The following is a 22,416-nucleotide window of genomic DNA, read 5'->3' on the forward strand; positions in this document are numbered from 1 at the left end:
TGGAAAAAAACAGAAATGTCAAATTATTAATAACCAGCAACAGCTGAGTGCATATCCCAACAATTCTTCAGACATTCTAGGCAAGATGAAAGACAGCCTTTTTTAGAAAATCCCACCAATTACTCCATTTACTATTCCTATTCCTGTTCAGCTGAAGCTGAAGCTCCAATACTTTGGCCACCTGATGCAAAGCATCAGCTCATTGGAAAAGACCCTGATGTTGCAAAAGACTGAGGGCAGAAGGAGAAGAGGGTGACAGAGGATGAGATGGTTGGATGGCATCACTGATTCAATGGACGTGAACTTGGGCAAACTCCAGGAGATGGTGAAGGACAGGGAGGACTGCCATGCTGCAGTCCATGGGGTTGCAAAGAGTCAGACACGACTCGGTGACTGAACAACAATTCCTATTTACATTCCCCTGCTGTTCTGCATATTCTTTATCTTCAAAACACTTATCTGTATTAACCATTCATAATTACTGCTAGCATTTAGTGTTTACTCTGTAACAGACACTAAGGTATATACTTTGCATGATTTTTCACAAAACCCCTGAGTTAGATACTTTTACTATCTCTTCTTTATAGATGAGCAAAATGAGGTACCAGAGTGCAAAAGAAAAAGTGGATTGTTACTCAAATCTAGATATGTCTGATCCAAAGTCACTTAGCCAACACACGATCCCCTCTCTTCTCCAGAAATTTCACACTGGAACCACTACAAATAAGTTTTTTTAATTTTTTTTTGCCACACCATGTAGCATGTGGGATCTAGTTCCCTAACCAGGGATTGAACCTGTGCCCCCTGCATTGGGAGTGTGGAGTCTTAACCACTGGACCACCAAGGAAATCCCCTTAGAGGTTTTTAGAAATATTCCAGCAAAGTCTAGACCAGAAAAAGAAAAAAAAAAAAAAGGTGGGGTGGTTGGGGAGAGATAAATGGTTACTATCATATAAGTTCAGGCAGCTAACCACAATCCCCAGTCTGCAGAATTCCTGGTGTTGCCCTGAGACCTCTGGTCTGGCATGCCCTTCCACATCAGAGATGCTGCCCGTTCCCACATCATGAGGTGAAGCCCACGCTAAACGGTCTGGCCTTGTTGCCTTCTTGCTGTCCACAGCACTGGCAAACTAAGGTCCACAGACACAGCTGAACCCCTTATTTACAGTGAGCTATGAATGACACCCACCTTTTCTTCCTTTGCTCATGAAAATGATCAGTGTTCATTTTTATCCTTCAATTAGCAGGCATACCTCAAACACTGGGCAGCAGTCTCCACGTGCCACTGTTAAGAATGAAAGCTGACTGAGTGCTCACCACGTTCTTAGGGCTCTATGAACTGCTTTGCAGGATCTACCAAGAATCCTGCGGTGAACACTATTAGTCGGTCAGTTCTACAGATGAGCGAACAGAAATCTCAAGAGTCAAAACAAGTTATACGTTTGTTTGTTTTTTAAACAGGGAAACTAGGAATCAAACCCAGGTGGTCTGCAAACCAGGGATGTAGACACAGAGGGTTCTCAGTGCCTCCATGGCCTCTCCCCAAACTGAAGACAGGGGGTCCACATCTTTCCCTGAGAGAGGCAGCTGAGTGAGGGTAATGGAAAAGTCCCCAGTGGTCAGACCACCCTGCCTCACAATGTGTTTCATTACTAAAGTTGGTAAGTTTCCATTACCACAGCATTGCCCCATTTTCTTCTCTCTTGTTCCCACCAAGAAACAAGCAAAGAACTAGATTCTCTATTATGAACACATTAAACACTGTCCAGTGGAATTTCAAACCCAGGTCTCGAGAGCACCAGAAGCAACAAAACCCTTATTCCCATTTTATCAGCTTCTCACGCCGATCCCAGGGCTTGAACACTCAGCTCTAACAGCAAAGTGGTTCCTTAGCTCTCAATACAATGAAAGCACGCTCCCGGAAAGCATGGAAATAAATAACTGGTGGGCATCTTTGGATCCAACAGGAAAAGCCAAAAGGTCAGGGGTGTGTTGCTCAGGTGGAAGCAAAACATTCCCGCTGGTCAAGCCACCTCGTGCACCTGCCGAGCAGCATCCACCTCCACGTTTCCCCTCCTCCAGCAGCTTTCTGATCACCCCAATCTCTCCTGAAGCTGAACAAGGAAACAAGAAACACAACTGAAACACAGCAGGTTGGCCTAGGCTATCTCTGATTTCTAAAGCACACGTCCTGCATTCGAGAGACGATATTTCATCTAAGAACAGGAACAGCTTCCTTTCCACTGAAGATACTTCTTTTTGCTCAATAGTGTTTAAAGATAATACTATTTAATTCAAATCCTGATGCCCAGGGTGAAGACTGTACAGCTAATCCATTTAAAGTATGTTTTCTTGGGAATGTCCTGATGGTCCGGTGGATAAGACTCAGCACTTTCAGTGCTGGGTCCCAGGTTCAATCCCTGGTTGGAGAACTAGGGTCCTGCAAACCACACAGTGCAGCCAATGACTGAATGAATGAATAAAGTGTGTTTTCTTCCTACCTCATTTAATAAAATATTTTTTAGGATTAAAAATTAACACGTGCACTTTGTAAAAAAAAAACTGTAAAACAGTACAGATTAAAGGTAAAAGTCAAAGTTCTCTCTCTACTCCCATTCCTAAGAATAGCCCAATGGTAATAGCTCCTTACCCTCCAGACACATTTGTGCATATCTGAAGACATGCTGTCAAAAAGAGGCTTCATTAATTCTAAAATGAGGGTGTCAAACACACAGTTCTACAATGTGCTTTTTGAAGCCGGCATGTTTCATGGATGTTCTTTCACCTCCATCCATAGAGAACAGCCTGCATCTCTAACGGCTATATCACTCCTAGTCCCATTCAGGGTAACAGGAAAACTACAATGAACTCTTATTTTTCCAGTATAGCTCCTCCATGGGAACACACAGCTTACTTGATTGAATCCATATTTTTAGATTATTTATCCATATAGCGTGCATGCACGCTCAGTTGTGTCTGATTCTTTGCGACCCCAAGGACTGTAGCCCACCAGCCTCCTCTGTCCATGGTATTCTCCAGGCAAGGATACTGAAGTGGGTTACCATTTCCTTCTCCAAGGGATCTTCCTGACCCAGCGATCAAACCTGAATCTTCTGTGTGCTGGCAGGAGGATTCTTTACCACTGCTGCTGCTGCTGCTAAGTCACTTCAGTCGTGTCCGACTCTGTGTGACCCCACAGACAGAAGCCCACCAGGCTCCCCCCTCCCTGGGATTCTCCAGGCAAGAACACTGGAGTGGGTTGCCATTTTCTTCTCCAATGTGTGAAAGTGAAAAGTGAAATTGAAGTCGCTCAGTTGTGTCCGACCCTTAGCAACCCCACGGACTGCAGCCTACCAGGCTCCTCCATCCATGGGATTTTCTAGGCAATTGCCTTCTCCGTCTTTACCACTAGCACCATATATTTTAACAAAACAATGTGTACAGATAAATCTATGGGTCATGTTTCTAGGAGCATTTCTCATCTTTATGATGCTGATGTCTTTTGTTACTTCAGATATTAACAACAGTGCCTCAGAAAGGACCTTCCCTGACCAAACTCTAAATCAGCACGCTAAATCACCATGACCCCCTTACCAGCTTCATTTTTCATCATAGCACTTTCACACCCTAACATTATATTATTTGTTTATTGATTCATAATCTCTCCAACTTCAATATAAGCTCACTTAGGGCGGAGACCTTGCCGTTTTGTTTACTGTTAAATTCTAGCGCCTAGAAAACTTCATTGTAAGTGTCCATAAACTATTCACTGGATAAATAACCATATAAGCACAACGCAATGAACATTAAAAGGCATCTCTTCCTAAAATTCTGGGTTTTCGGCTTGAGTGTGTATGTATATGTGTTGGTGTGTAGCTCTCATCAGAAGCAAACTGGCACAATTTGAAAACTGCAGTATCTACAGCTCTAAGAACCAATCCCTCAGTGCGCATTCTACTATAAATATATAAAAGTAGTGGAGCTGGGTCGCACCCAAGAAGATGTTCTAGCAGGAAATCAAAGGTCTTTGAACAACCACTCAGTCTTTTCCCCCCCACTGAACCTTCTAATTTTGCCAGTACCAGCAAGGGAGATATTTGACTTTGTGTTCCTAATGAACATTAGATAAATTCTTTCCCTGAGTATATTAAAATTACCTCTTTTATCTGGCAGAATTTTTTCTCTGACAGTGTAATCAGTGGATATTAAATATATGATAAAGCTCATCACTGGGTTAGACTCGTAGGGTGTGATATTTGTTAATATACACATTGTCATATGGGGTACTGCACCTAGTAGTAAATGCAAAAATTCAGTACAAGCTTACCTGTCATTGCGAAAGATCTTCGGTAGATACCTTCTGGGGAACCACATGGCCAAAGCACACATCAGGACCCAAAGGATTGCAAGTTCATCTAGCATCTGACCCAGGAAACTAAGGGTTGCGTGGAAGTAGACGGATCCAATTCCTAGAATCAATCACATCCAATAAAAAAAGGTCACAGAGAAGAACAGACTCACAAATTCAACACACTGATTAAGGACAGCCTTTTCATAAACGACTACCGAAACGACCAAATCACTCTCTCTGAGAAAAGAAATTGAAAGAAGAAACCTACACCATCTAGGCTTACAGACTTCACGTCTAGAAAGAGGATTTGAAGCAGGGCCAAAACACCAGCATATCAGAACTTTAATAACTGCTCAAGCACAGTGTGTTCATCCACTGAGCCTGCATGAGAACACACAGTTAATCAAAAGTCAACATTCTCTCACAGTTAAGAATTCCTAATCTGCCTATGGAAGGAAATAAAAAATATACAAATATTTCCCAGAATTACAAAGGATCAAACATCTAGAATTTGTTGGGTTTTTTTTTTTAATTTTAGTCTTTTAGAAACCACGGCTTCATCCAAATACAATTGTTTCACAAGACTTTCTTCAGAAGTTCACATAAAACTGCACTGGCACACCAGTGACGATTATATAAATGAACTCTCAAATGCAATTAAGTGATAATTACGGTCAACCTTGTTATCAAGCCCACATTCAAAAGAGTCCTCCTCTGAAGTCCAGGAAACAACATAAAAGTTTGCTAAGACGTCAGAGTGACTTTGGTTTACAAAGGGGTCAGGGAGTGTGCGAAGTTCCACTTCCTCCCTTTCAGGCCATGCTCAGAAACAAATCCACTTACCCACTACAACTAAGAGAGTCCATATTAAGTAGATGCCACTGTTGAAGCACGTTGCATACTGACGAAACAAGCACATGCAGATGGGCGGCAAAATGAAAAACAGGACGTTGCTGATCTGGGGGCGGGGGAGGGATGAAAACCGAAAAGATGAATATTAAGCAAAAGGGCAAAAAAGTAAAGCAGCTTGTTCCCAGTACGTCCTTTGTAAATGGAGATGAATGTGGCCACACATCTTTTTTTAACTAGAAAAAAAAATTCACAACTAGGGAAACTTACAACTTCTTTAGTAACCATTTTAGGGGGACACTTCCTGCCTCTGTGATCATAGGAGCAGCTGTGAAAAGACTGGGGCTTCCCAGGTGGCGCTAGTGGTAAAGAACCTGCCTGCCAATGTCTGCCAGTGCAAGAGATGTAAGAGACTTGGGTTTGATCCCTGGATCAGGAAGGTGCTCTGGAGGAAGGCATGGCAACCCACTCCAATATTCTTGTCTGGGAAATCCCATGGACAGAGGAACCTGGCAGGCCACAGTCTGTGGGGTCGCAAAGAGTCAGACACAACTGAGCTTGTACATACACATACACACACACACACACACACACAACTGAGCTTGTACACACACACACACACACACACACACACACACACACGAAAACACTGCTCTTTGAAAGCTGCCCAGAGTCCTCTTCTGATGTAAAGAATCAACAACTCTTTTTCTGCCCAAATATGAAGCATCCTAATTTACCTGAATAATCATTTTTTAAAGATAAGGCCTGCACTAAATAATGATAAAAATTTTTAAAGAATAGTTTCATGAAGAATGAGAAGGACCAGACTTGTTCTGCTGCTGCTGTTAAGTCGCTTCAGTCGTGTCCGACTCTGTGCGACCCCACAGACGGCAGCCCACCAGGCTCCCCCGTCCCTGGGATTCTCCAGGCAAGAACACTGGAGTGGGTTGCCATTTCCTTCTCCAGTGCATGAAAGTGAAAAGTGAAAGTGAAGTCACTGAGTCATGTCCAATTCTTAGCGACCCCATTGACTGCAGCCCACCAGGCTCCTCCGTCCATGGGATTTTCCAGGCTTGTTCTAGCCCCCCATAATTTTCTGCCAGTCAGGTCCTAGGCCCACGTGAAGGCAGGGAGTGCCTTCCTGATTTCTCCCTTGTCAGTTTTCTCACCCTAAGCCAAACCTACTTTTAGGTAAAGATCAAATCTGTAGCTTTAAAATGGCATCATTTTATCTTTCAGACTAGATTGGAGTCTATTAACTCTTCATAGGTCACCTGGCTTTTTTAAAAAAACCAGACTGGACAACCAAACTCTAGAATCTCACCTCTAATTTTTTAAAATTTCTTTTTGTCTTTTTTTAACTAGGGGGAGTCATAGCCAATTCTTTTTTTTCCCAGATTTTTAAAAAATGAGGTAAAATTCACATAACAAAATTAACTATTTTAGGAGTATACAGTTCAGCAGCAGTTAATAAAAGTGTAATATGCAATCATCACCTCTATCCAGCTCTGAAATGTTTCCATCACTCCAAAAAGAAACCTCATATCCATGAAGCCGTCACTCCCCTTCTCCCTATCCCCAGTCCCTGGCAACCACCAATCTGTTTTCTGTCTCCACAAATTTACTTATTCTGGATATTTCATAAAAGTGTAATCATGCAATAAGTGACCTTTTGTGTCTGACTTCTTTCACTCAGCATAGTGTTTTGGAGGCTCACCTGCACAGTAGCACGTATCAATGCTTTCTTTCTATGAGTAATATTTCATTATATGGATACCACATTTTGTTTATCCAATGTCTTTACAGTGTCCTTAACAGTGAACAACGCTGCTATGAATATTCCCGTCCAAGGTTTTCAGTACTTGTTTTCCATTCTCTGAGATATATCCTCCCCCAAGCTAACATTGCTGGGTCATATGGTAACTGTGTGCTTAACTTACAAACTACAAGGCAATTCTCCACAGTGGCTGAACCATTTTACACTGCTACCAGCAAGGTCCAAGAGTTCTAATTTTTCCACATCCTTGCCAACACTTGTTATTTTCTGAGGTTTTTATTTGCTTTGTTTGTTTAATAAGGCCATTGCAGAAGGTATGAAGTGGTAGGGATAGTCAGCTTCTTTTAAAGTTTCACCTTTAATTGAGGAGTGAGCAGCTCCGTGGGAAGGACTGGGCATGCAGGAGCGAAGATGTGCAGAAGGTTTAAACAACAGCTGGGTCTAAACGCACAACAGCAGTGGGGAAGGGGTGAGGGAGGGCTCAGGAAAGACCGAAACCTTTCAGAGATAGGAAGATGGACTAGACGACGTCTGGAAAGCCAAGAGCATGGGGGCTTTTGAAAGGAAAGACTGGTCACCCGTATTAGACAACACGGAGCGGGTCTCAAAGGAACCAAGAGGGTGGGTGCCCAAACTGAATGAAAGGAGCCAGGGTAGAAGGGCTTTTCCAGACCTGGGAAGTCACACTGAGGAACAGCTAAACGAAATGCATCAGCAAACCCCAGAACTGGAGGCGCAGCGCGGGTGGACGCTGGCAACATCAGTAACCAATGGACGCCTCTGTCACCATCTGAGAACGAGAGGGGATGGGAATGACAGTCTTTAGAAAGGGGAGAAGGATAGAGTGGAGAGAGATAAAGAACAAGATCTTTTGTCAGGGTGGGATGGGAACAAGGCTGCTGCCTTTGGTTAAAGTTCAAGACAAATCCCTCATGGGGCTGCATCCTTCCGGAGAAGGGAGCGCCTTGCTCTAGTTGGCCCATTCTGATGGGGACCTTTATCTCCTTCCCCCCTTGGGGCTACTGGCAACCCTGGGTGAGAGTCTGGATAAATGACACAGCAGTCCCAGGCGGTATGCAGTGTCCACACTTGGGAATATAGCCAACTCTCATTTACTTACTAAAAAGCAGATAAGGAGGGATTCAGGACAAGGCTTGATGTAATATCACAGCCTTTAACTTTCCATGGAGTTATTTAAAGAACCCAAGATCTTAAAAAAAAAAAAAGAAAGAAAGAAAAAAACTCAGATCTTTAAGAGTTAAAATGAGAGACCTTAACAGTCAGACACAATTGAGCTACTAAGCACACATACACGTGAGAGATGTTAAATGTTTTATAAGGGGATGTTAAGTAATGGCCTGGAAAGGCTCCCAGGCGAGCCAAGTTCAGAGAGGCAGTCACCCACACAGGTGGGGCTGGCATCCAACCACTCTTTCCACTGCCCAAAGCTGACTTTTTTCACCTCCAATCCATCCAACCACATTCTGACCACCTTGGCTTCATGCTCCGATTGGCATCTGAAAATTCTGAATCGCATCACACATCGTGTACCTATGACCTTTAGGTGATTTAAACATTGCTCTCTGTTCTGATAAACACAGAGACAGAAGGAATTAAAGGTGAAAGGGGAAGGAGGAGAAAAATGGGACTGAGATACTACAGGTAACTTTCTCCTCTCATGTACATGAGTACATTCTCCTTAATACATTACAGAGCTAAAGTCTGCCTTGCTATCCTCCTCCCTGGAGATACCCACCCTTCTCAGATTCATAATCCTCAATCTCTTTGCATTTATGTAAATACATATATATCACATATTACAACATTATATTTTGGCAACTTCCTTTTCTCATTCGGCAATATGCTCTGTTAACCTTTGTATCTTAAGTCACAGAGATTTGTCACACCTGCTGAGGGCACTGCAGAAGGCAACACTTTATTGAGCCATTCCACTAATGGTGGGAAGCACACTGATTTATAGCCCCACCTAACAACGCTGGGGAATATAACACAGCTTTTTACCCCTGTACACTCATCCCTCTATACCCATAGGGGATTGGTTTCAGGAGCCCCTTGGATACCAGACTTTGCTGGATGCTCAAATCTCTTATATAAAATAGCATTATATACGCAGTATGCATATAACATACACACATCCTCCTGCATACTTTACACTGATTGTAAAGTATAAATTTACACTTTACAATGGGAAAACAATTTTTCCACAGACGGGGGGAGGGGTGGTTCGGGATGATTCAAGCACACCATCGGGTAGCGGCTATAAATACAGATGTGGCTCCGCTTACTTGCCCACTGCTCACCTTCTGCTGCCCAGTTCCTAATACGTACTAGTCTGCGGCCCAGGGTTGGGAACCCCTGCTTCAAATCTTCTCTAGATTACTTATAATACCTAATACAATGTAAATGCTATGTAAATAGTTGCAGGTATACAGCAATTCAAGCTTCCCTGGTGGCTCAGACAGTAAAGTATCTTCCTGCAGAGCAGGAGACCTGGGTTCGATCCCTGGGTCGGGAAGATCCCCTGGAGAAGGGAATGGCAACCCACTCCAGTATTCTTGCCTGGAGAATCCCATGGACAGGGGAGCCAGGTGGCCTAAAGTCCATGGGATCGAAAAGAGTCGGACATGCCTGAGCAACTAACACACACGCATACAGCAATTCAAGTTTTACTTTCTGGAACTCTCTGGAATTTTATTTTCCAAATATTTTCAATCCACACTGGGTTGAATCCACAGATACAGAACTACGGACATGGAAAGCTGACTGTATATGTTTATTGCCTCAAATCCTCTCAGTCTCCTTTGCTTCAGCCATGTGCAAACATCTATGGCCAAGCTGTCCCTTAAAAGGCTTTTTCAATCTACATTAGCACTAGCATTGTACACAATAATGACTTTTAAATTTACACACGATTCACAAAAACATGAAGTAGTTTAATACACCTCTAGTGAAATTATGAAAGCTCAAGTATTTTTAATGCCCATATCAGAGAGTTCAATTTAGAAACACTATTTAACAGATAGTTCTGAATAACCCTGAAATCACATTATTGCTTCTGTACAACCCATCTACCAATACTTGCTGGCCTCCACCATGCCTTTTTAAGACATAAATCTATGGGGATTCCTTGGCAGTCCAGTGGTTAAGACTTCACCCTTTCCTTGCAGGTGACATAGGTTCCATCCTGGTCAGGGAACTAAGATCCTGCATGCTGCACAGGAAAAATTAAAAGAAAAAAGACATCAATCTATGAAAGGAAAAGCCCAAATTAGAGGGAGATGCTCCCCAAGACAAAAAGAGGAAGGCACTCCGAAAGAAATTTGGGAAAGCGGCCCCTCCTCGCCCTCCGCCAGCCGGCCGGCGCGACCATGGAGGTCTACATCCTGTCCTTTCGCTACGAGGAGAGTGACCTGGAGCGGGGGTACACGATGCCAAGAACATCAAATTGAGACGCAAGAGACGCCCGGCTCCCGGCGGCGCAGACGCGAGAGACGCCCGGCTCCGCTCCGGCGCAACCGACCACGTGCAGAATCGTGGCTGAGAGGAGCTGCCCCGCGCCCAGGGTTGGGGCGGTGGCCGAGAGGAGCTGTGCCAAGTCCAGGAGGCGGTGGCTGCTTGGGCACCGGAGGGCCGGGAGGAGCTGATCCACATTCAAGGCAGGAGGGGCGGCCTTGAGGAGATACCCCTCATCCAAGATTCATCAGAAGAACATTTGAGCGTGGAGTAAGGTCCACAAAACAACTTCTGAATACTGGCAGGGGACATCAGGCTCCCAGAAGAGTAGCCCATTGTCTTCTAAAGGAAAGAGAAGAAATCCAGCTCCACCCACCAGAACACTGACACATGCTTCCCTAACCAGGGACCCGGACAAGTCACCTGTCCAACCCCACACACAGCGAAGAAACTACATAATAAAGAGAACTCCACAAACTGCAAGAAGAGGGAAAGGACACCCCAAGCAAAGCAATATAAGCAAGATGAAGAGGCAGAGAAATACCCAGCAAGTAAAGGAACAAGATAATTGCCCACCAACACAAACAAAAGAAGAAGATATAGGGAATCTGCCTGATAAAGAATTTCGAATTTTGATGGTGAAAATGATTCAAAATCTTGAAAGTAAGATGGAGTTACAGATAAATAACCTGGAGAAAAGGATTGAGAAGATGGAAGAAAGATTTAATAAGGACTTAGAGGAAATAAAAAAGAGTCAATATACAATGAATAATGCAATAGATGAGATCAGAAACACTCTGGAGGGAACAAACAGTAGAATAACAGAGGCAGAAGACAGGATAAGCGAACTAGAAGATAGAATTGTAGAAATAAATGAAACAGAGAGGAAAAAAGAAAAACGAATTAAAAGAAATGAGGACAATATTAGAGACCTCTGGGACAATGTTAAACGCTCCAACATTCGAATCATAGGAGTCCCAGAAGAAGAAGACAAAAAGAAAGACCATGAGAGAATACTTGAGGAGATAATAGTTGAAAACTTCCCTAATATAGGGAAAGAAATAATCACCCAAGTCCAAGAAATCCAGAGAGTCCCCAACAGGATAAACCCAAGGCGAAATACTCCAAGGCACATATTAATCAAATTAACAAAGATCAAACACAAAGAACAAATATTAAAAGCAGCAAGGGAAAAGCAGCAAATAACACTCAAGGGGATTCCCATAAGGATAACAGCTGATCTTTCAACAGAAACTCTTCAGGCCAGAAGGGAGTGGCAAGATATACTTAAAGTGATGAAAGAAAATAATCTACAGCCCAGATTACTATACCCAGCAAGGATCTCATTCAAATATGAAGGAGAAATCAAAAGCTTTACAGACAAGCAAAAGCTGAGGGAATTCAGCATCACCAAACCAGCTCTCCAACAAATGCTAAAGGATCTTCTATAGACAGGAATCACAGAAAGAGTGTATAAACTTGAACCCAAAGCAATAAAGAAAATGGCTACGGGATCCTACTTTTCAATAATTACTTTAAATGTAAATGGGTTGAATGCCCCAACCAAAAGACAAAGGCTGGCTGAATGGATACAAAAACAAAACCCCCATATATGTTGTCTACAAGAGACCCACCTCAAAACGAGGGACGCATACAGACTGAAAGTGAAGGGCTGGAAAAAGATATTCCATGCAAATAGAGACCAAAAGAAAGCAGGAGTAGCAATACTCATATCAGATAAAATAGACTTTAAAACAAAGGCTGTGAAACGAGACAAAGAAGGAAACCACATAATGATCAAAGGATCAATCCAAGAAGAAGATATAACAATTATAAATATTTATGCACCTAACATAGGAGCACCGCAATATGTAAGACAATTACTAACAAGTATGAAAGGGGAAATTAACAATAACACAATAATAGTGGGAGATTTTAACACCCCACTTACATCTATGGATAGATCAACTAAACAGAAAATTAACAAGGAAACACAATCTTTAAATGATATAATAGAAGAGTTAGACCTAATAGATATCTATAGGACATTTCACCCCAAAACAATGAATTTCACCTTTTTCTCAAGCGTACACGGAACCTTTTCCAGGATAGATCACATCCTGGGACATAAATCTAGCCTTGGTAAATTCAAAAAAATTGAAATCATTCCAAGCATCTTTTCTGACCACAATGCAGTAAGATTAGATCTCAATTACAGGAGAATAACTGTTAAAAGTGCCAACATATGGAGACTGAACAACACGCTGCTGAATAATGAACTAATCATAGAAGAAATCAAAAGAGACATCAAAATATGCATAGAAATGAATGAAAATGAAAACACAACAACCCAAAACCTCTGGGACACTGTAAAAGCAGTGCTAAGGGGGAAGTTCATAACAATACAGGCATACCTCAAGAAACAAGAAAAAAGTCAACTAAATAACCTAACTCTACATCTAAAGCAACTAGAAAAGGAAGAAATGAAGAACCCCAGGGTCAGTAGAAGGAAAGAAATCATAAAAATTAGGGCAGAGATAAATGCAAAAGAAACAAGAGACCATAGCAAAAATCAACAAAGCCAAAAGCTGGTTCTTTGAGAAGGTGAATAAAATTGACAAACCACTAGCCAGACTCATCAAGAAACAAAGGGAGAAGAACCAAATCAATAAAATTAGAAATGAAAATGGAGAGATCACAACTGACAACACAGAAATACAAAGGATTATTAGAGAATACTATCAGCAATTATATGGCAATAAAATGAATAACCTGGAAGAAATGGACAAATTCCTAGAAAAGTACAACTTTCCAAAACTGAACCAGGAAGAAATAGAAAATCTGAACAGACCCATCACAAGCACGGAAATTGAAACTGTAATCAAAAATCTCCCAGCAAACAAAAGCCCAGGTCCAGACGGCTTCACAGCTGAATTCTACCAAAAATTTAGAGAAGAGCTAACACCTATTCTACTCAAACTCTTCCAGAAAATTGCTGAGGAAGGGAAACTTCCAAACTCATTCTATGAGGCCACCATCACCCTAATCCCAAAACCTGGTAAAGACCCCACAAAAAAAGAAAACTACAGGCCAATATCACTGATGAACATAGATGCAAAAATCCTTAACAAAATTCTAGCAATCAGAATCCAACAACACATTAAGAAGATCATACATCATGACCAAGTGGGCTTTATCCCAGGAATGCAAGGATTCTTCAATATACGCAAATCAATCAACGTAATACACCACATTAACAAACTGAAAAATAAAAATCATATGATTATCTCAATAGATGCAGAGAAAGCCTTCGACAAAATTCAACATCCATTTTTGATAAAAACTCTCCAGAAAGTGGGAATTGAAGGGACATACCTCAACATAATAAAAGCTATATATGACAAACCCACAGCAAACATTATCCTCAATGGTGAAAAACTGAAAGCATTTCCCCTAAAGTCAGGAACAAGACAAGGGTGCCCACTCTCACCACTACTATTCAACATAGTTCTGGAAGTTTTGGCCACAGCAATCAGAGCAGAAAAAGACATAAAAGGAATACAAATTGGAAAAGAAGAAGTAAAGCTTTCACTGTTCGCTGATGACATGATCCTCTACACAGAAAACCCTAAAGACTCTACCAGAAAACTACTAGAGCTAATCAATGATTACAGCAAAGTTGCAGGATATAAAATCAACACACAGAAATCCCTTGCATTCCTATACACTAATAATGAGAAAATAGAAAGAGAAATTAAGGAAACTATTCCATTCACTGTTGCAATGAAAACAATTAAATACTTAGGAATATATCTACCTAAGGAAACAAAAGACTTGTACATAGAAAACTATAAAACACTAGTGAAAGTAATCAAAGAGGACACGAATAGTTGGAGAAATATACCGTGTTCGTGGATTGGAAGAATAAATATTGTAAAAATGAGTATACTACCCAAAGTAATTTATACATTCAATGCAATCCCTATCAAGCTACCAACAATATTTTTCACAGAACTAGAACAAATAATCTCACAATTTGTATGGAAATACAAAAAACCTCGAATAGCCAAAGCAATCTTGAGGAAGAAGAATGGAACTGGGGGAATTAACCTGCCGGACTTCAGGCTCTATTACAAAGCCACAGTCATCAAGACAGTATGGTACTGGCATAAAGACAGAAATATAGATCAATGGAACAAAATAGAAAGCCCAGAGATAAACCCACGCTCCTATGGACACCTTATCTTCGACAAAGGAGGCAAGAATATAAAATGGAGAAAAGACAGTCTCTTTAACAAGTGGTGCTGGGAAAACTGGTCAGCTACTTGTAAAAGAATGAAACTAGAACACTTCCTAACACCATACACCAAAATAAACTCAAAATGGATTAAAGATCTAAATGTAAGACCAGAAACTATAAAACTCCTAGACGAGAACGTAGGCAAAACACTCTCCGACATAAATCACAGCAGGATCCTCCAAGACCCACCTCCCAGAATATTGGAAATAAAAGCAAAAATAAACAAATGGGACCTAATTAAAATCAAAAGCTTCTGCACAGCAAAGGAAACTCTAAGCAAGATGAGAAGACAGCCTTCAGAATGGGAGAAAATAATAGCAAATGAAGCAACTGATAAAGGATTAATCTCCAAATTATACAAGCAGCTCCTGCAGCTTAATTCCAGAAAACTAAGTGACCCAATCAAAAAATGGGCCAAAGAACTAAACAGACATTTCTCCAAAGAAGACATAAAGATGGCTAATAAACACATGAAAAAATGCTCAACATCCCTCATCATCAGAGAAATGCAAATCAAAACCACAATGAGATACCATTTCACACCAGTCAGAATGGCTGCTATCCAAAAATCTACATGCAATAAGTGCTGGAGAGGGTGTGGAGAGAAGGGAACCCTCTTACACTGTTGGTGGGAATGCAAACTAGTACAGCCACTATGGAGAACAGTGTGGAGATTCCTCAGAAAACTGGAAATAGAACTGCCATATGATCCAGCGATCGCACTCCTGGGCATACACACCGAGGAAACCAGAATTGAAAGAGTCACATGTACTCCAATGTTCATTGCAGCACTGTTTATAATAGCCAGGACATGGAAGCAACCTAGATGTCCATCTGCAGATGAATGGATAAGAAAGCTTTGGTACATATACACAATGGAGTATTTCTCAGCCATCAAAAAGAATGCATTTGAATCAGTTTTAATGAGGTGGATGAAATTGGAGCCAATTATACAGAGTGAAGTAAGCCAGAAAGAAGAACATCAATATCGTATATTAACGCATATATATGGAATTTAGAAAAATGGTAACCTGAACCCTGTATAAGAGACTGCAAAAGAGACATAGGCATTTAGAACAGTCTTTGGGACTCTGTGGGAGAGGGTGAAGGTGGAATGATTGGAGAGAATGGAATTGTAGCATGTATATTATCATAAGTGACCAGTCCAGGTTCGACGCATAAATTTTCCTCTGTTCATTTCTTTGCATTTGTGCTTTTTTAATAAAATTCTTTTTTAGAAATAAAAAAAAAAAGAAAGAAATTTGGGAAAGCAAATGAGTTGAGGTTAAAAAGATTCAATGGCTCCATCTCTACTGAGAAAACGAAACTTCCCCTCAAAGTTCTATAGCTCACTGAAGTTGAATAGTTCAGCCAAGGGGTATTTTTTAAAGCCCATTGTTGGATTATCCTTTGGAGAATTGGTTTGTTTAGTGCCTGCCTAACAGATTTTGCTTTAATTAAAAGGAAACCACAATTTAAGAATTTATTATTTCCTTAGAGAGTTCCTCATTCTGTCACAACTGCACCAAAATAATCTCAGGAACACACTGCAATCTCGTCCTGACGCATGAGATTGTGCATTTTCCCAGACAGAAGGCAAACACTGACAAAGCAGCAGGCTGTAAATTCTTCTGAGCAACAAGTTCATAAATAGCTAACAGACATTACCCTGGCTGAAGAGACTATGTATCTTAATCGAATGCTGGTTCCTAATGATCCATTCCATTGCCCCCTTCCTGCCTCTGGGATGACCAACTGTCCTAGCATGCCTGGCGCTGAGGAGGGCTTCCTGCAAAATCCACCCACCTCCCACAGTATACCACCCAAGCAGAGGACTAACAACACGTCTAACTGGGGTCTCCTGCATTGCAGGCAGATTCTTTACCAGCTGAGCTACGAGGGAATCCCACAAACAACACCTCAGCCACTTGTGTATATATATCTCCACTATGGTCCTCACCACCCAGGTAACTATTTGCGGGTCTGGTATCTGTGATAGGCACACAGTTGCCCAGCAAGCGGATGGCTAGATGGATAGATAGAGAGACTGACAGACTGACTGATAGATAATTCTGCCCTACAGAGAGTGGGCTGTGAGCTCTGGCATATAAAGGAAACTCCACTTATCTTGATGATGGGGCAGAGCTGAGTAGGGGAGGTGACAGACCATGGGTTGATTTTAGACATGTATTTTTCTTTAAGACTTTTTCAGTACCAGTTCATTTCCTTCTGTCCCTCTGGGTCCCCAACAGAATTCCGAAAGGCCAAGCTGAGTGATTAAAACACAAACCCCACTTTCCTCCAAAGCTGCTAGGTCTTGGATCTTTCTCTGTGACCAGGCCTTAGAACTTAAAACATAAAAAGGAACTTAATTCAATAAAACTTGTATTTAGAAGAGACAGTACAAAATGTGCACAGGCAAAAGGCTGTGGAAAGGCATGATATGTTCTTGGAAGAGATATTTGGGTTTGGCTGACGCAAAGGGTGATGACAAGATTTAAGGCAATGGAGATATGTGGGCACCAAAAGCAAAATACTCTATACTCCCAAACATTGCCAGTGAGAACACAGATCAGAGTACTTTCTCTGGTGGACCACTAAGCAACAATCACTAGTCTTCACAGTAAATATTGCCCTCGACACAGCAATTTCCCATCTAGAACTAGTACTTGGAGAAGTGCATCCAGATGCCTATTTGAGGACATTCACTGCATAACTGTTCAGAAACGAACACAATGAACACAATAAACAGGAACTGCCCTAAATGTCCATCAATAATAAACTGACTGGTCAACCCATTAAAGGGAATACTATATAGACACTGCAAAGAAGAAAATAATTCTATACAATCCAATATGGATTATCTGCAAGACAAATCAAGTGAAAAAAACAAGGTGCAGAAGAATTTCTGTAGTGCGATCTCAACTGGGCTGGAAAAAAATTTGGTTGTGGTGTGTATATACACAGGCCTCCCTGGTGGCTCAGACAGTAAAGAAACTGGCCTGCAGAGCAGGAGACCTAGGTTTGATCCCTGGGTCAGGAAGAACCCCTGGAGAAGGAAATGGCTACCCACTCCAGTATCCTTGCCTGGAGAATTCCATGGACAGAGAAACCTGGCAGGCTACAGTCCATGGGATCACAGAGTCAGACACGACTGAGTGACTAACACTGTGTATATACATGTTGCACATGTATTTTCTATGTTTACACAAATACATGTTTTTTACATGCTTATAAAATGTCTGAAAAGATATAGAAGAAAGGGTATTTTTCACTTTATAACTTGCATATTTTTTTAAACCATGATCATGCTGTTACTTTTATAATAAACAACAACAATGGCAAAAAACTACTTTAAATGACTTCCCTGGCGGTCCAGTAGTTAAAACTGTACTTCCACTGCAGGGGGCCTAAATTCCGTCAATCCTTGGTCTGGAAACTAAGCTTCCACATGCTGCAAGGTTCAGCCAAAAAAAATTCCCAAAACTTTTTGTCCCATATCCACTACCATGACTAGCCTAAGACCCAATGCAGGAGTTTTAAGTTAAAGAATGACTAAATAATAAATACCTATACTGTGCTAAATAAATTTAAAGTGGCTACAATGGCATTTGCATCTTCAAAAGCAGTGTCTTAGTAGGGTCAAATGGACCATCCAAGTTCTAACTCTAGATCTGCCATTTTCCTGACCTTAGCAAGTTTCAAAATCTATCTAGGCCTCAGTATTCTCCTGTATCAAATGGATGTAATAAGCAGCACCCACTGCTGAGGGTGACTGTAAAGGATCCTGGGGAGCTTCAACACAGCAAACAACCAGTGGTAGCCAGGAATGACTGCAGTTGTAGCAGTGACAGCCTATCACCAAGATCCATTAAGATGGCTCTAAATCCCCGCTCTGAGTCTTCTCCTGATTTTACATCTTTAATGTTTTCTCCATCAGTAGTGATTACTATTTTCTTGTAAAATAGATAATTAGGCCTGCTGCCTTACTCTGAGAATTTAATGAGATGAAGGAAATGGCAACCCACTTCAGTACTCTTGCCTGGAAAATCCCACGGACGGAGAAGCCTGGTAGGCTATAATCCACTGGGTCCCAAAGAGTCGAACACGACTGAGCGACTTCACCTTTCACTTTATCACCAAGCAGCTCACTGTTTTCCCTAATACAGGAGTAAGATAAGCATGGGTTTGTTCTGTGACAAGGATCAGAAGATAAATAAGACATGGGAAGGAAAGGAGGAAATGCTTTTTGCTAAATTCTTTGGATCTACACTCTACAAAGTCTGATGGCCAACTTCTTCTCTGAGACCCTCAGTCTCCTCACTTTGCTAAAGCAAATTCTGTGGCTTATGAGTATGCCAAAGAACAAGGTTTCTCAGGGGGACCAACAGAGCTAATCAGCCACAGATGCTGCAGCTCAAGATCAACAGCCCATTTCTAAAAAAGACTTGAGCGCTCACTGCCTAACAGTTCCAATGGGACCAGATTAAAAGTAAAGACAAAAATAAGCTCTCCTCCTCATCCAGCACCCTGGGGGAGACTCCGAGCAGCTATACACTAACTTTTTTGGCCGAATAACTAAACCTGACTCTACTGGCCTCAGACACCACAGATAATTACCTTGCTGGGTATGTGAGAATCTGTCCCCAGGCTGTCATTTCTACTCTGGTGAAATCCTTAGTAGTACTCTCCACTTACAAATGGAAAAACTGGCTTACCGCCTTTGAAAGCACCCAGCCCTGCTCCAGTCCATCCTCTGTGGGCATCTGTCCACACCTGACAGCACGCTTTGAAACAGACTGTACAATAGGTGGAGGGTGGCCACCTCTGATGACTGCATGTATCACAGCTTCTAGGGGCAGCAGAGGACCAGATTTCCTTGCAGAATTAACCCAGTCATTAAAAAAAAAAAAAAAGGAATGTTTGCTGGTAGGGCAGCCCAGGAATTCAGCACTGAAGGGAGGGAGAGTGCAGGCCCTGGATCATGGTCCCAGCTCTGCCAGAAATGACCGCAGGGCCACTCCCCTCTCCAGAGTCAGTTTCCTCAACAGCGAACAGAAGGATGGGGACAAGCTCATGGAGATCCCTCCAGGCAATAAGCATTGACTCAAGCCCAGAACACTCCAGCAAATCAAAGGGGGAAATCCTAAAGAAGAAAGTCAAAATTCACAGTGACTCACATACCAGGAGTTGCTGTTTTCCGTATTACAGCAGTGAAAAGATAAGCTGCAGAAATGACCACACAGTCTCACATTTGGAGCCACATTTGGACTTAGCAAAAAGAATAGACATTTCCTTCCCAACTGCAGGCTTGGGCTTTCCAGGTGGCACAGTGGTAAAGAATCTGTCTGCCAGTGTAGGAGATGCAAGAGACACGGTTTCAATCCCTGGGTCAGGGAAATGACAACCCACTCGAGTGTTCTTGCCGGAAAAATTCCATGGACAGAGGAGCCTGGTGGCTACAGTCCATGGGGTCACAGAAAGTCGGACACGACTGAGCACACACACACAACTGCAGGTTTGCTCTCCACGAAAAACTAAAAGCACACAAGATTCTGCAATGGGGCAGCTTCCTCTTGACCATAGCTACAGACCCAGGCAAGTCCAGAAAGCATACACACACACACACACACCACTCCTAAATATCCCTTTCACTTCTCTGGCTTAATAACTGCACAGAGCACAGGCCTAGGGAAATTGATCTAGGGGCTAGTGGGAGGCTCGGTAATAAAGGCAAGCTGCTGCTGCTGCTAAGTCACTTCAGTCGTGTCCGACTCTGTGTGACCCCATAGATGGAAGCCCACCAGGCTCCCCCTTCCCTGGGATTCTCCAGGCAAGAACACTGGAGTGGGTTGCCATTTCCTTCTCCAATCTGTGAAAGTGATAAGTGAAAGTGAAGTCGCTCAGTCGTGTCTGACTGTAGCGACCCCATGGACTGCAGCCCACCAGGCTCCTCCGTCCATGGGATTTTCTAGGCAAGAGTACTGGAGTAGTAATTAACTTGATTCTGGCTCCAGGTAACTCGACCTATTATTGATGTACGTGGGGGGTGGGGGCAGCGCCAACCTTCGGAGTGGGCCCCGCCCCAGACCTACCTGGAGGTCAACCCCTTTCCCCGACTCCTAGAGCAGGTACTCGGGGAAAAACCGCACAATGCAACCCAAGTGCGTCACACCACAGAGATCCTAAGGGAGGAAGGGAGTAGTCCCCGCGGTTTCACCGCTCCCAACTGACCCAAACTGGAAGAATGAGCTGACACGGAGCAGCAGCTCCGGGACGGGTGGGGACCAAACAGGACAATAAAGCCATCAGAAAGAAATGACCAGAGGAGGAGGATGGCCCAGATGCCGGGGAGAGAGACTGGAGAGGAGGACAGATGGAGAACTGGAAGACGCGCATGGGAGGGGGCGTGGGTCGACTCTGGCCGCGGAGCGAAAACGCCCCAGATACACACGTCGACCAGGGTCCCGGCTCCAGGTGCGGCGGCTGCGCCGGAGGACAGCCCCCTCCCGCCAGCCCGGCTGCCATCCCCGCTCCCGTGCCCCGCACCGTGTTGTAGAACTCGGCGATGGCAGGCACGATGGTGTAGTTGTCCTCGCACCAGTCCACCTCCGAGCTGCCAGCCCGCAGCTGGTCCCACCAGTGCGGGGCGCTCATGGCCGCTCTGGGGCATTGGAGCAGAGGCTCCCGCAGCCGAGAGGAGGCCAGAGCTGCTGCTGGAAACCCACGGTGGTGGCGGTGGTGGTGGCAGCGGCGGCCGCGGCTTTATGTAGCACGGGACAGCCGCCGGATGTGGCGCCTCCCGGGCCGGCCTCTCGGGGCTCCGCGCTGCCCTGCAGGACGTGACTGGCTCGCGGACCCTCCCTAGGCTCCGCCCCCTGGGGGCGCCTGCGGGACCCAGGGCCGGCCCCGCCCACCGCGGAGGCGGGCCGTGCGGGGAGGGGGCCGGCGGGGAGGCGGGACCCGCCCCGAAATACGCCGGTCCCCAGCAGGTGGCAAAGGCTCTGACAGGCCCGCCCCCGCCCACCTTCCGGCTCAGACTTGCAGGCGCCCCCACCCTTGTTGAGCGAGTTGTGACAGAACTCGCCCTGGCAAAACTTAAAATTAAGAAGGAAACCCAGGGGGACCGGACCCCTACCGGAATCTTGGGGAAGTTTGCTCAGACTTGCCTGTATGATACGTGGGACACCCACTCTCACGGCGGAGAAAAGCCCTCAGTCCCTCCGAAGTCACTAAGGGATTGCTTGAGGCGGTGGGCTGGGGCAAGAAGACCTTGGGGACTGGGGTGGGGGCTAAGGACTCTTCCCACGCAGCCTCTGCCACCCAAAGCCTGGTGGAGTGCTGCTGCAATTTTGAATACTTTCCTGCCCTCCGCCCCTTGGACTCCAATGCTAGAATAAAGTCTTCTATTACCCATTGGGTCAAAGTTCAGCTATCCGAACCCCCAAAGGATGCAGTGTGAAAGGTATGGCACCTCCAGAACACCCCAGGTACAAGAGATGATGATGCATATATTGCACTTACTATGTACCAGGCTGGAGAAGGAAATGGCAACCCACTCCAGTATTCTTGCTTAGAGAATCCCGTGTACGGAAGAGCCTGGCGGGCTGCTGTCCATAGAGTCGCATGGAGTCGGACACAAATGAAGTGACTTAGCAGCAGCAG

General features: G+C 43.7%; 1 protein-coding gene across 2 annotated transcripts in view; it reads right to left on the reverse strand.

Annotated features, from left to right (window-relative positions):
* The window catches only part of ACER2 (alkaline ceramidase 2), a 40,086-nt gene extending 18,490 nt beyond the window's left edge, over positions 1–21,596 (reverse strand). Inside the window, exons 1-4 of one of the 2 annotated variants that reach the window (XM_088837879.1) lie at positions 21,301–21,437; positions 7,651–7,767; positions 5,195–5,309; positions 4,328–4,469 (exon numbers count right to left, since the gene is read on the reverse strand). In XM_088837879.1, the coding sequence (XP_088694005.1) occupies positions 4,328–4,469; positions 5,195–5,270 (218 nt within the window). In that variant the 5' untranslated portion in view covers positions 5,271–5,309; positions 7,651–7,767; positions 21,301–21,437. Of the gene's footprint in view, positions 1–4,327; positions 4,470–5,194; positions 5,310–7,650; positions 7,768–21,300 lie in introns of both variants that reach the window. The other variant, XM_055428162.2, reaches the window with a different exon arrangement.
* Positions 21,597–22,416: the final 820 nt, after the last annotated feature.

The sequence above is a fragment of the Moschus berezovskii genome, chromosome 7 (assembly GCF_049115385.1).
Source record: "Moschus berezovskii isolate FMDL1 chromosome 7, NW_MosBer_1.0, whole genome shotgun sequence".
In the NCBI taxonomy this organism is placed as follows: domain Eukaryota; kingdom Metazoa; phylum Chordata; class Mammalia; order Artiodactyla; family Moschidae; genus Moschus; species Moschus berezovskii.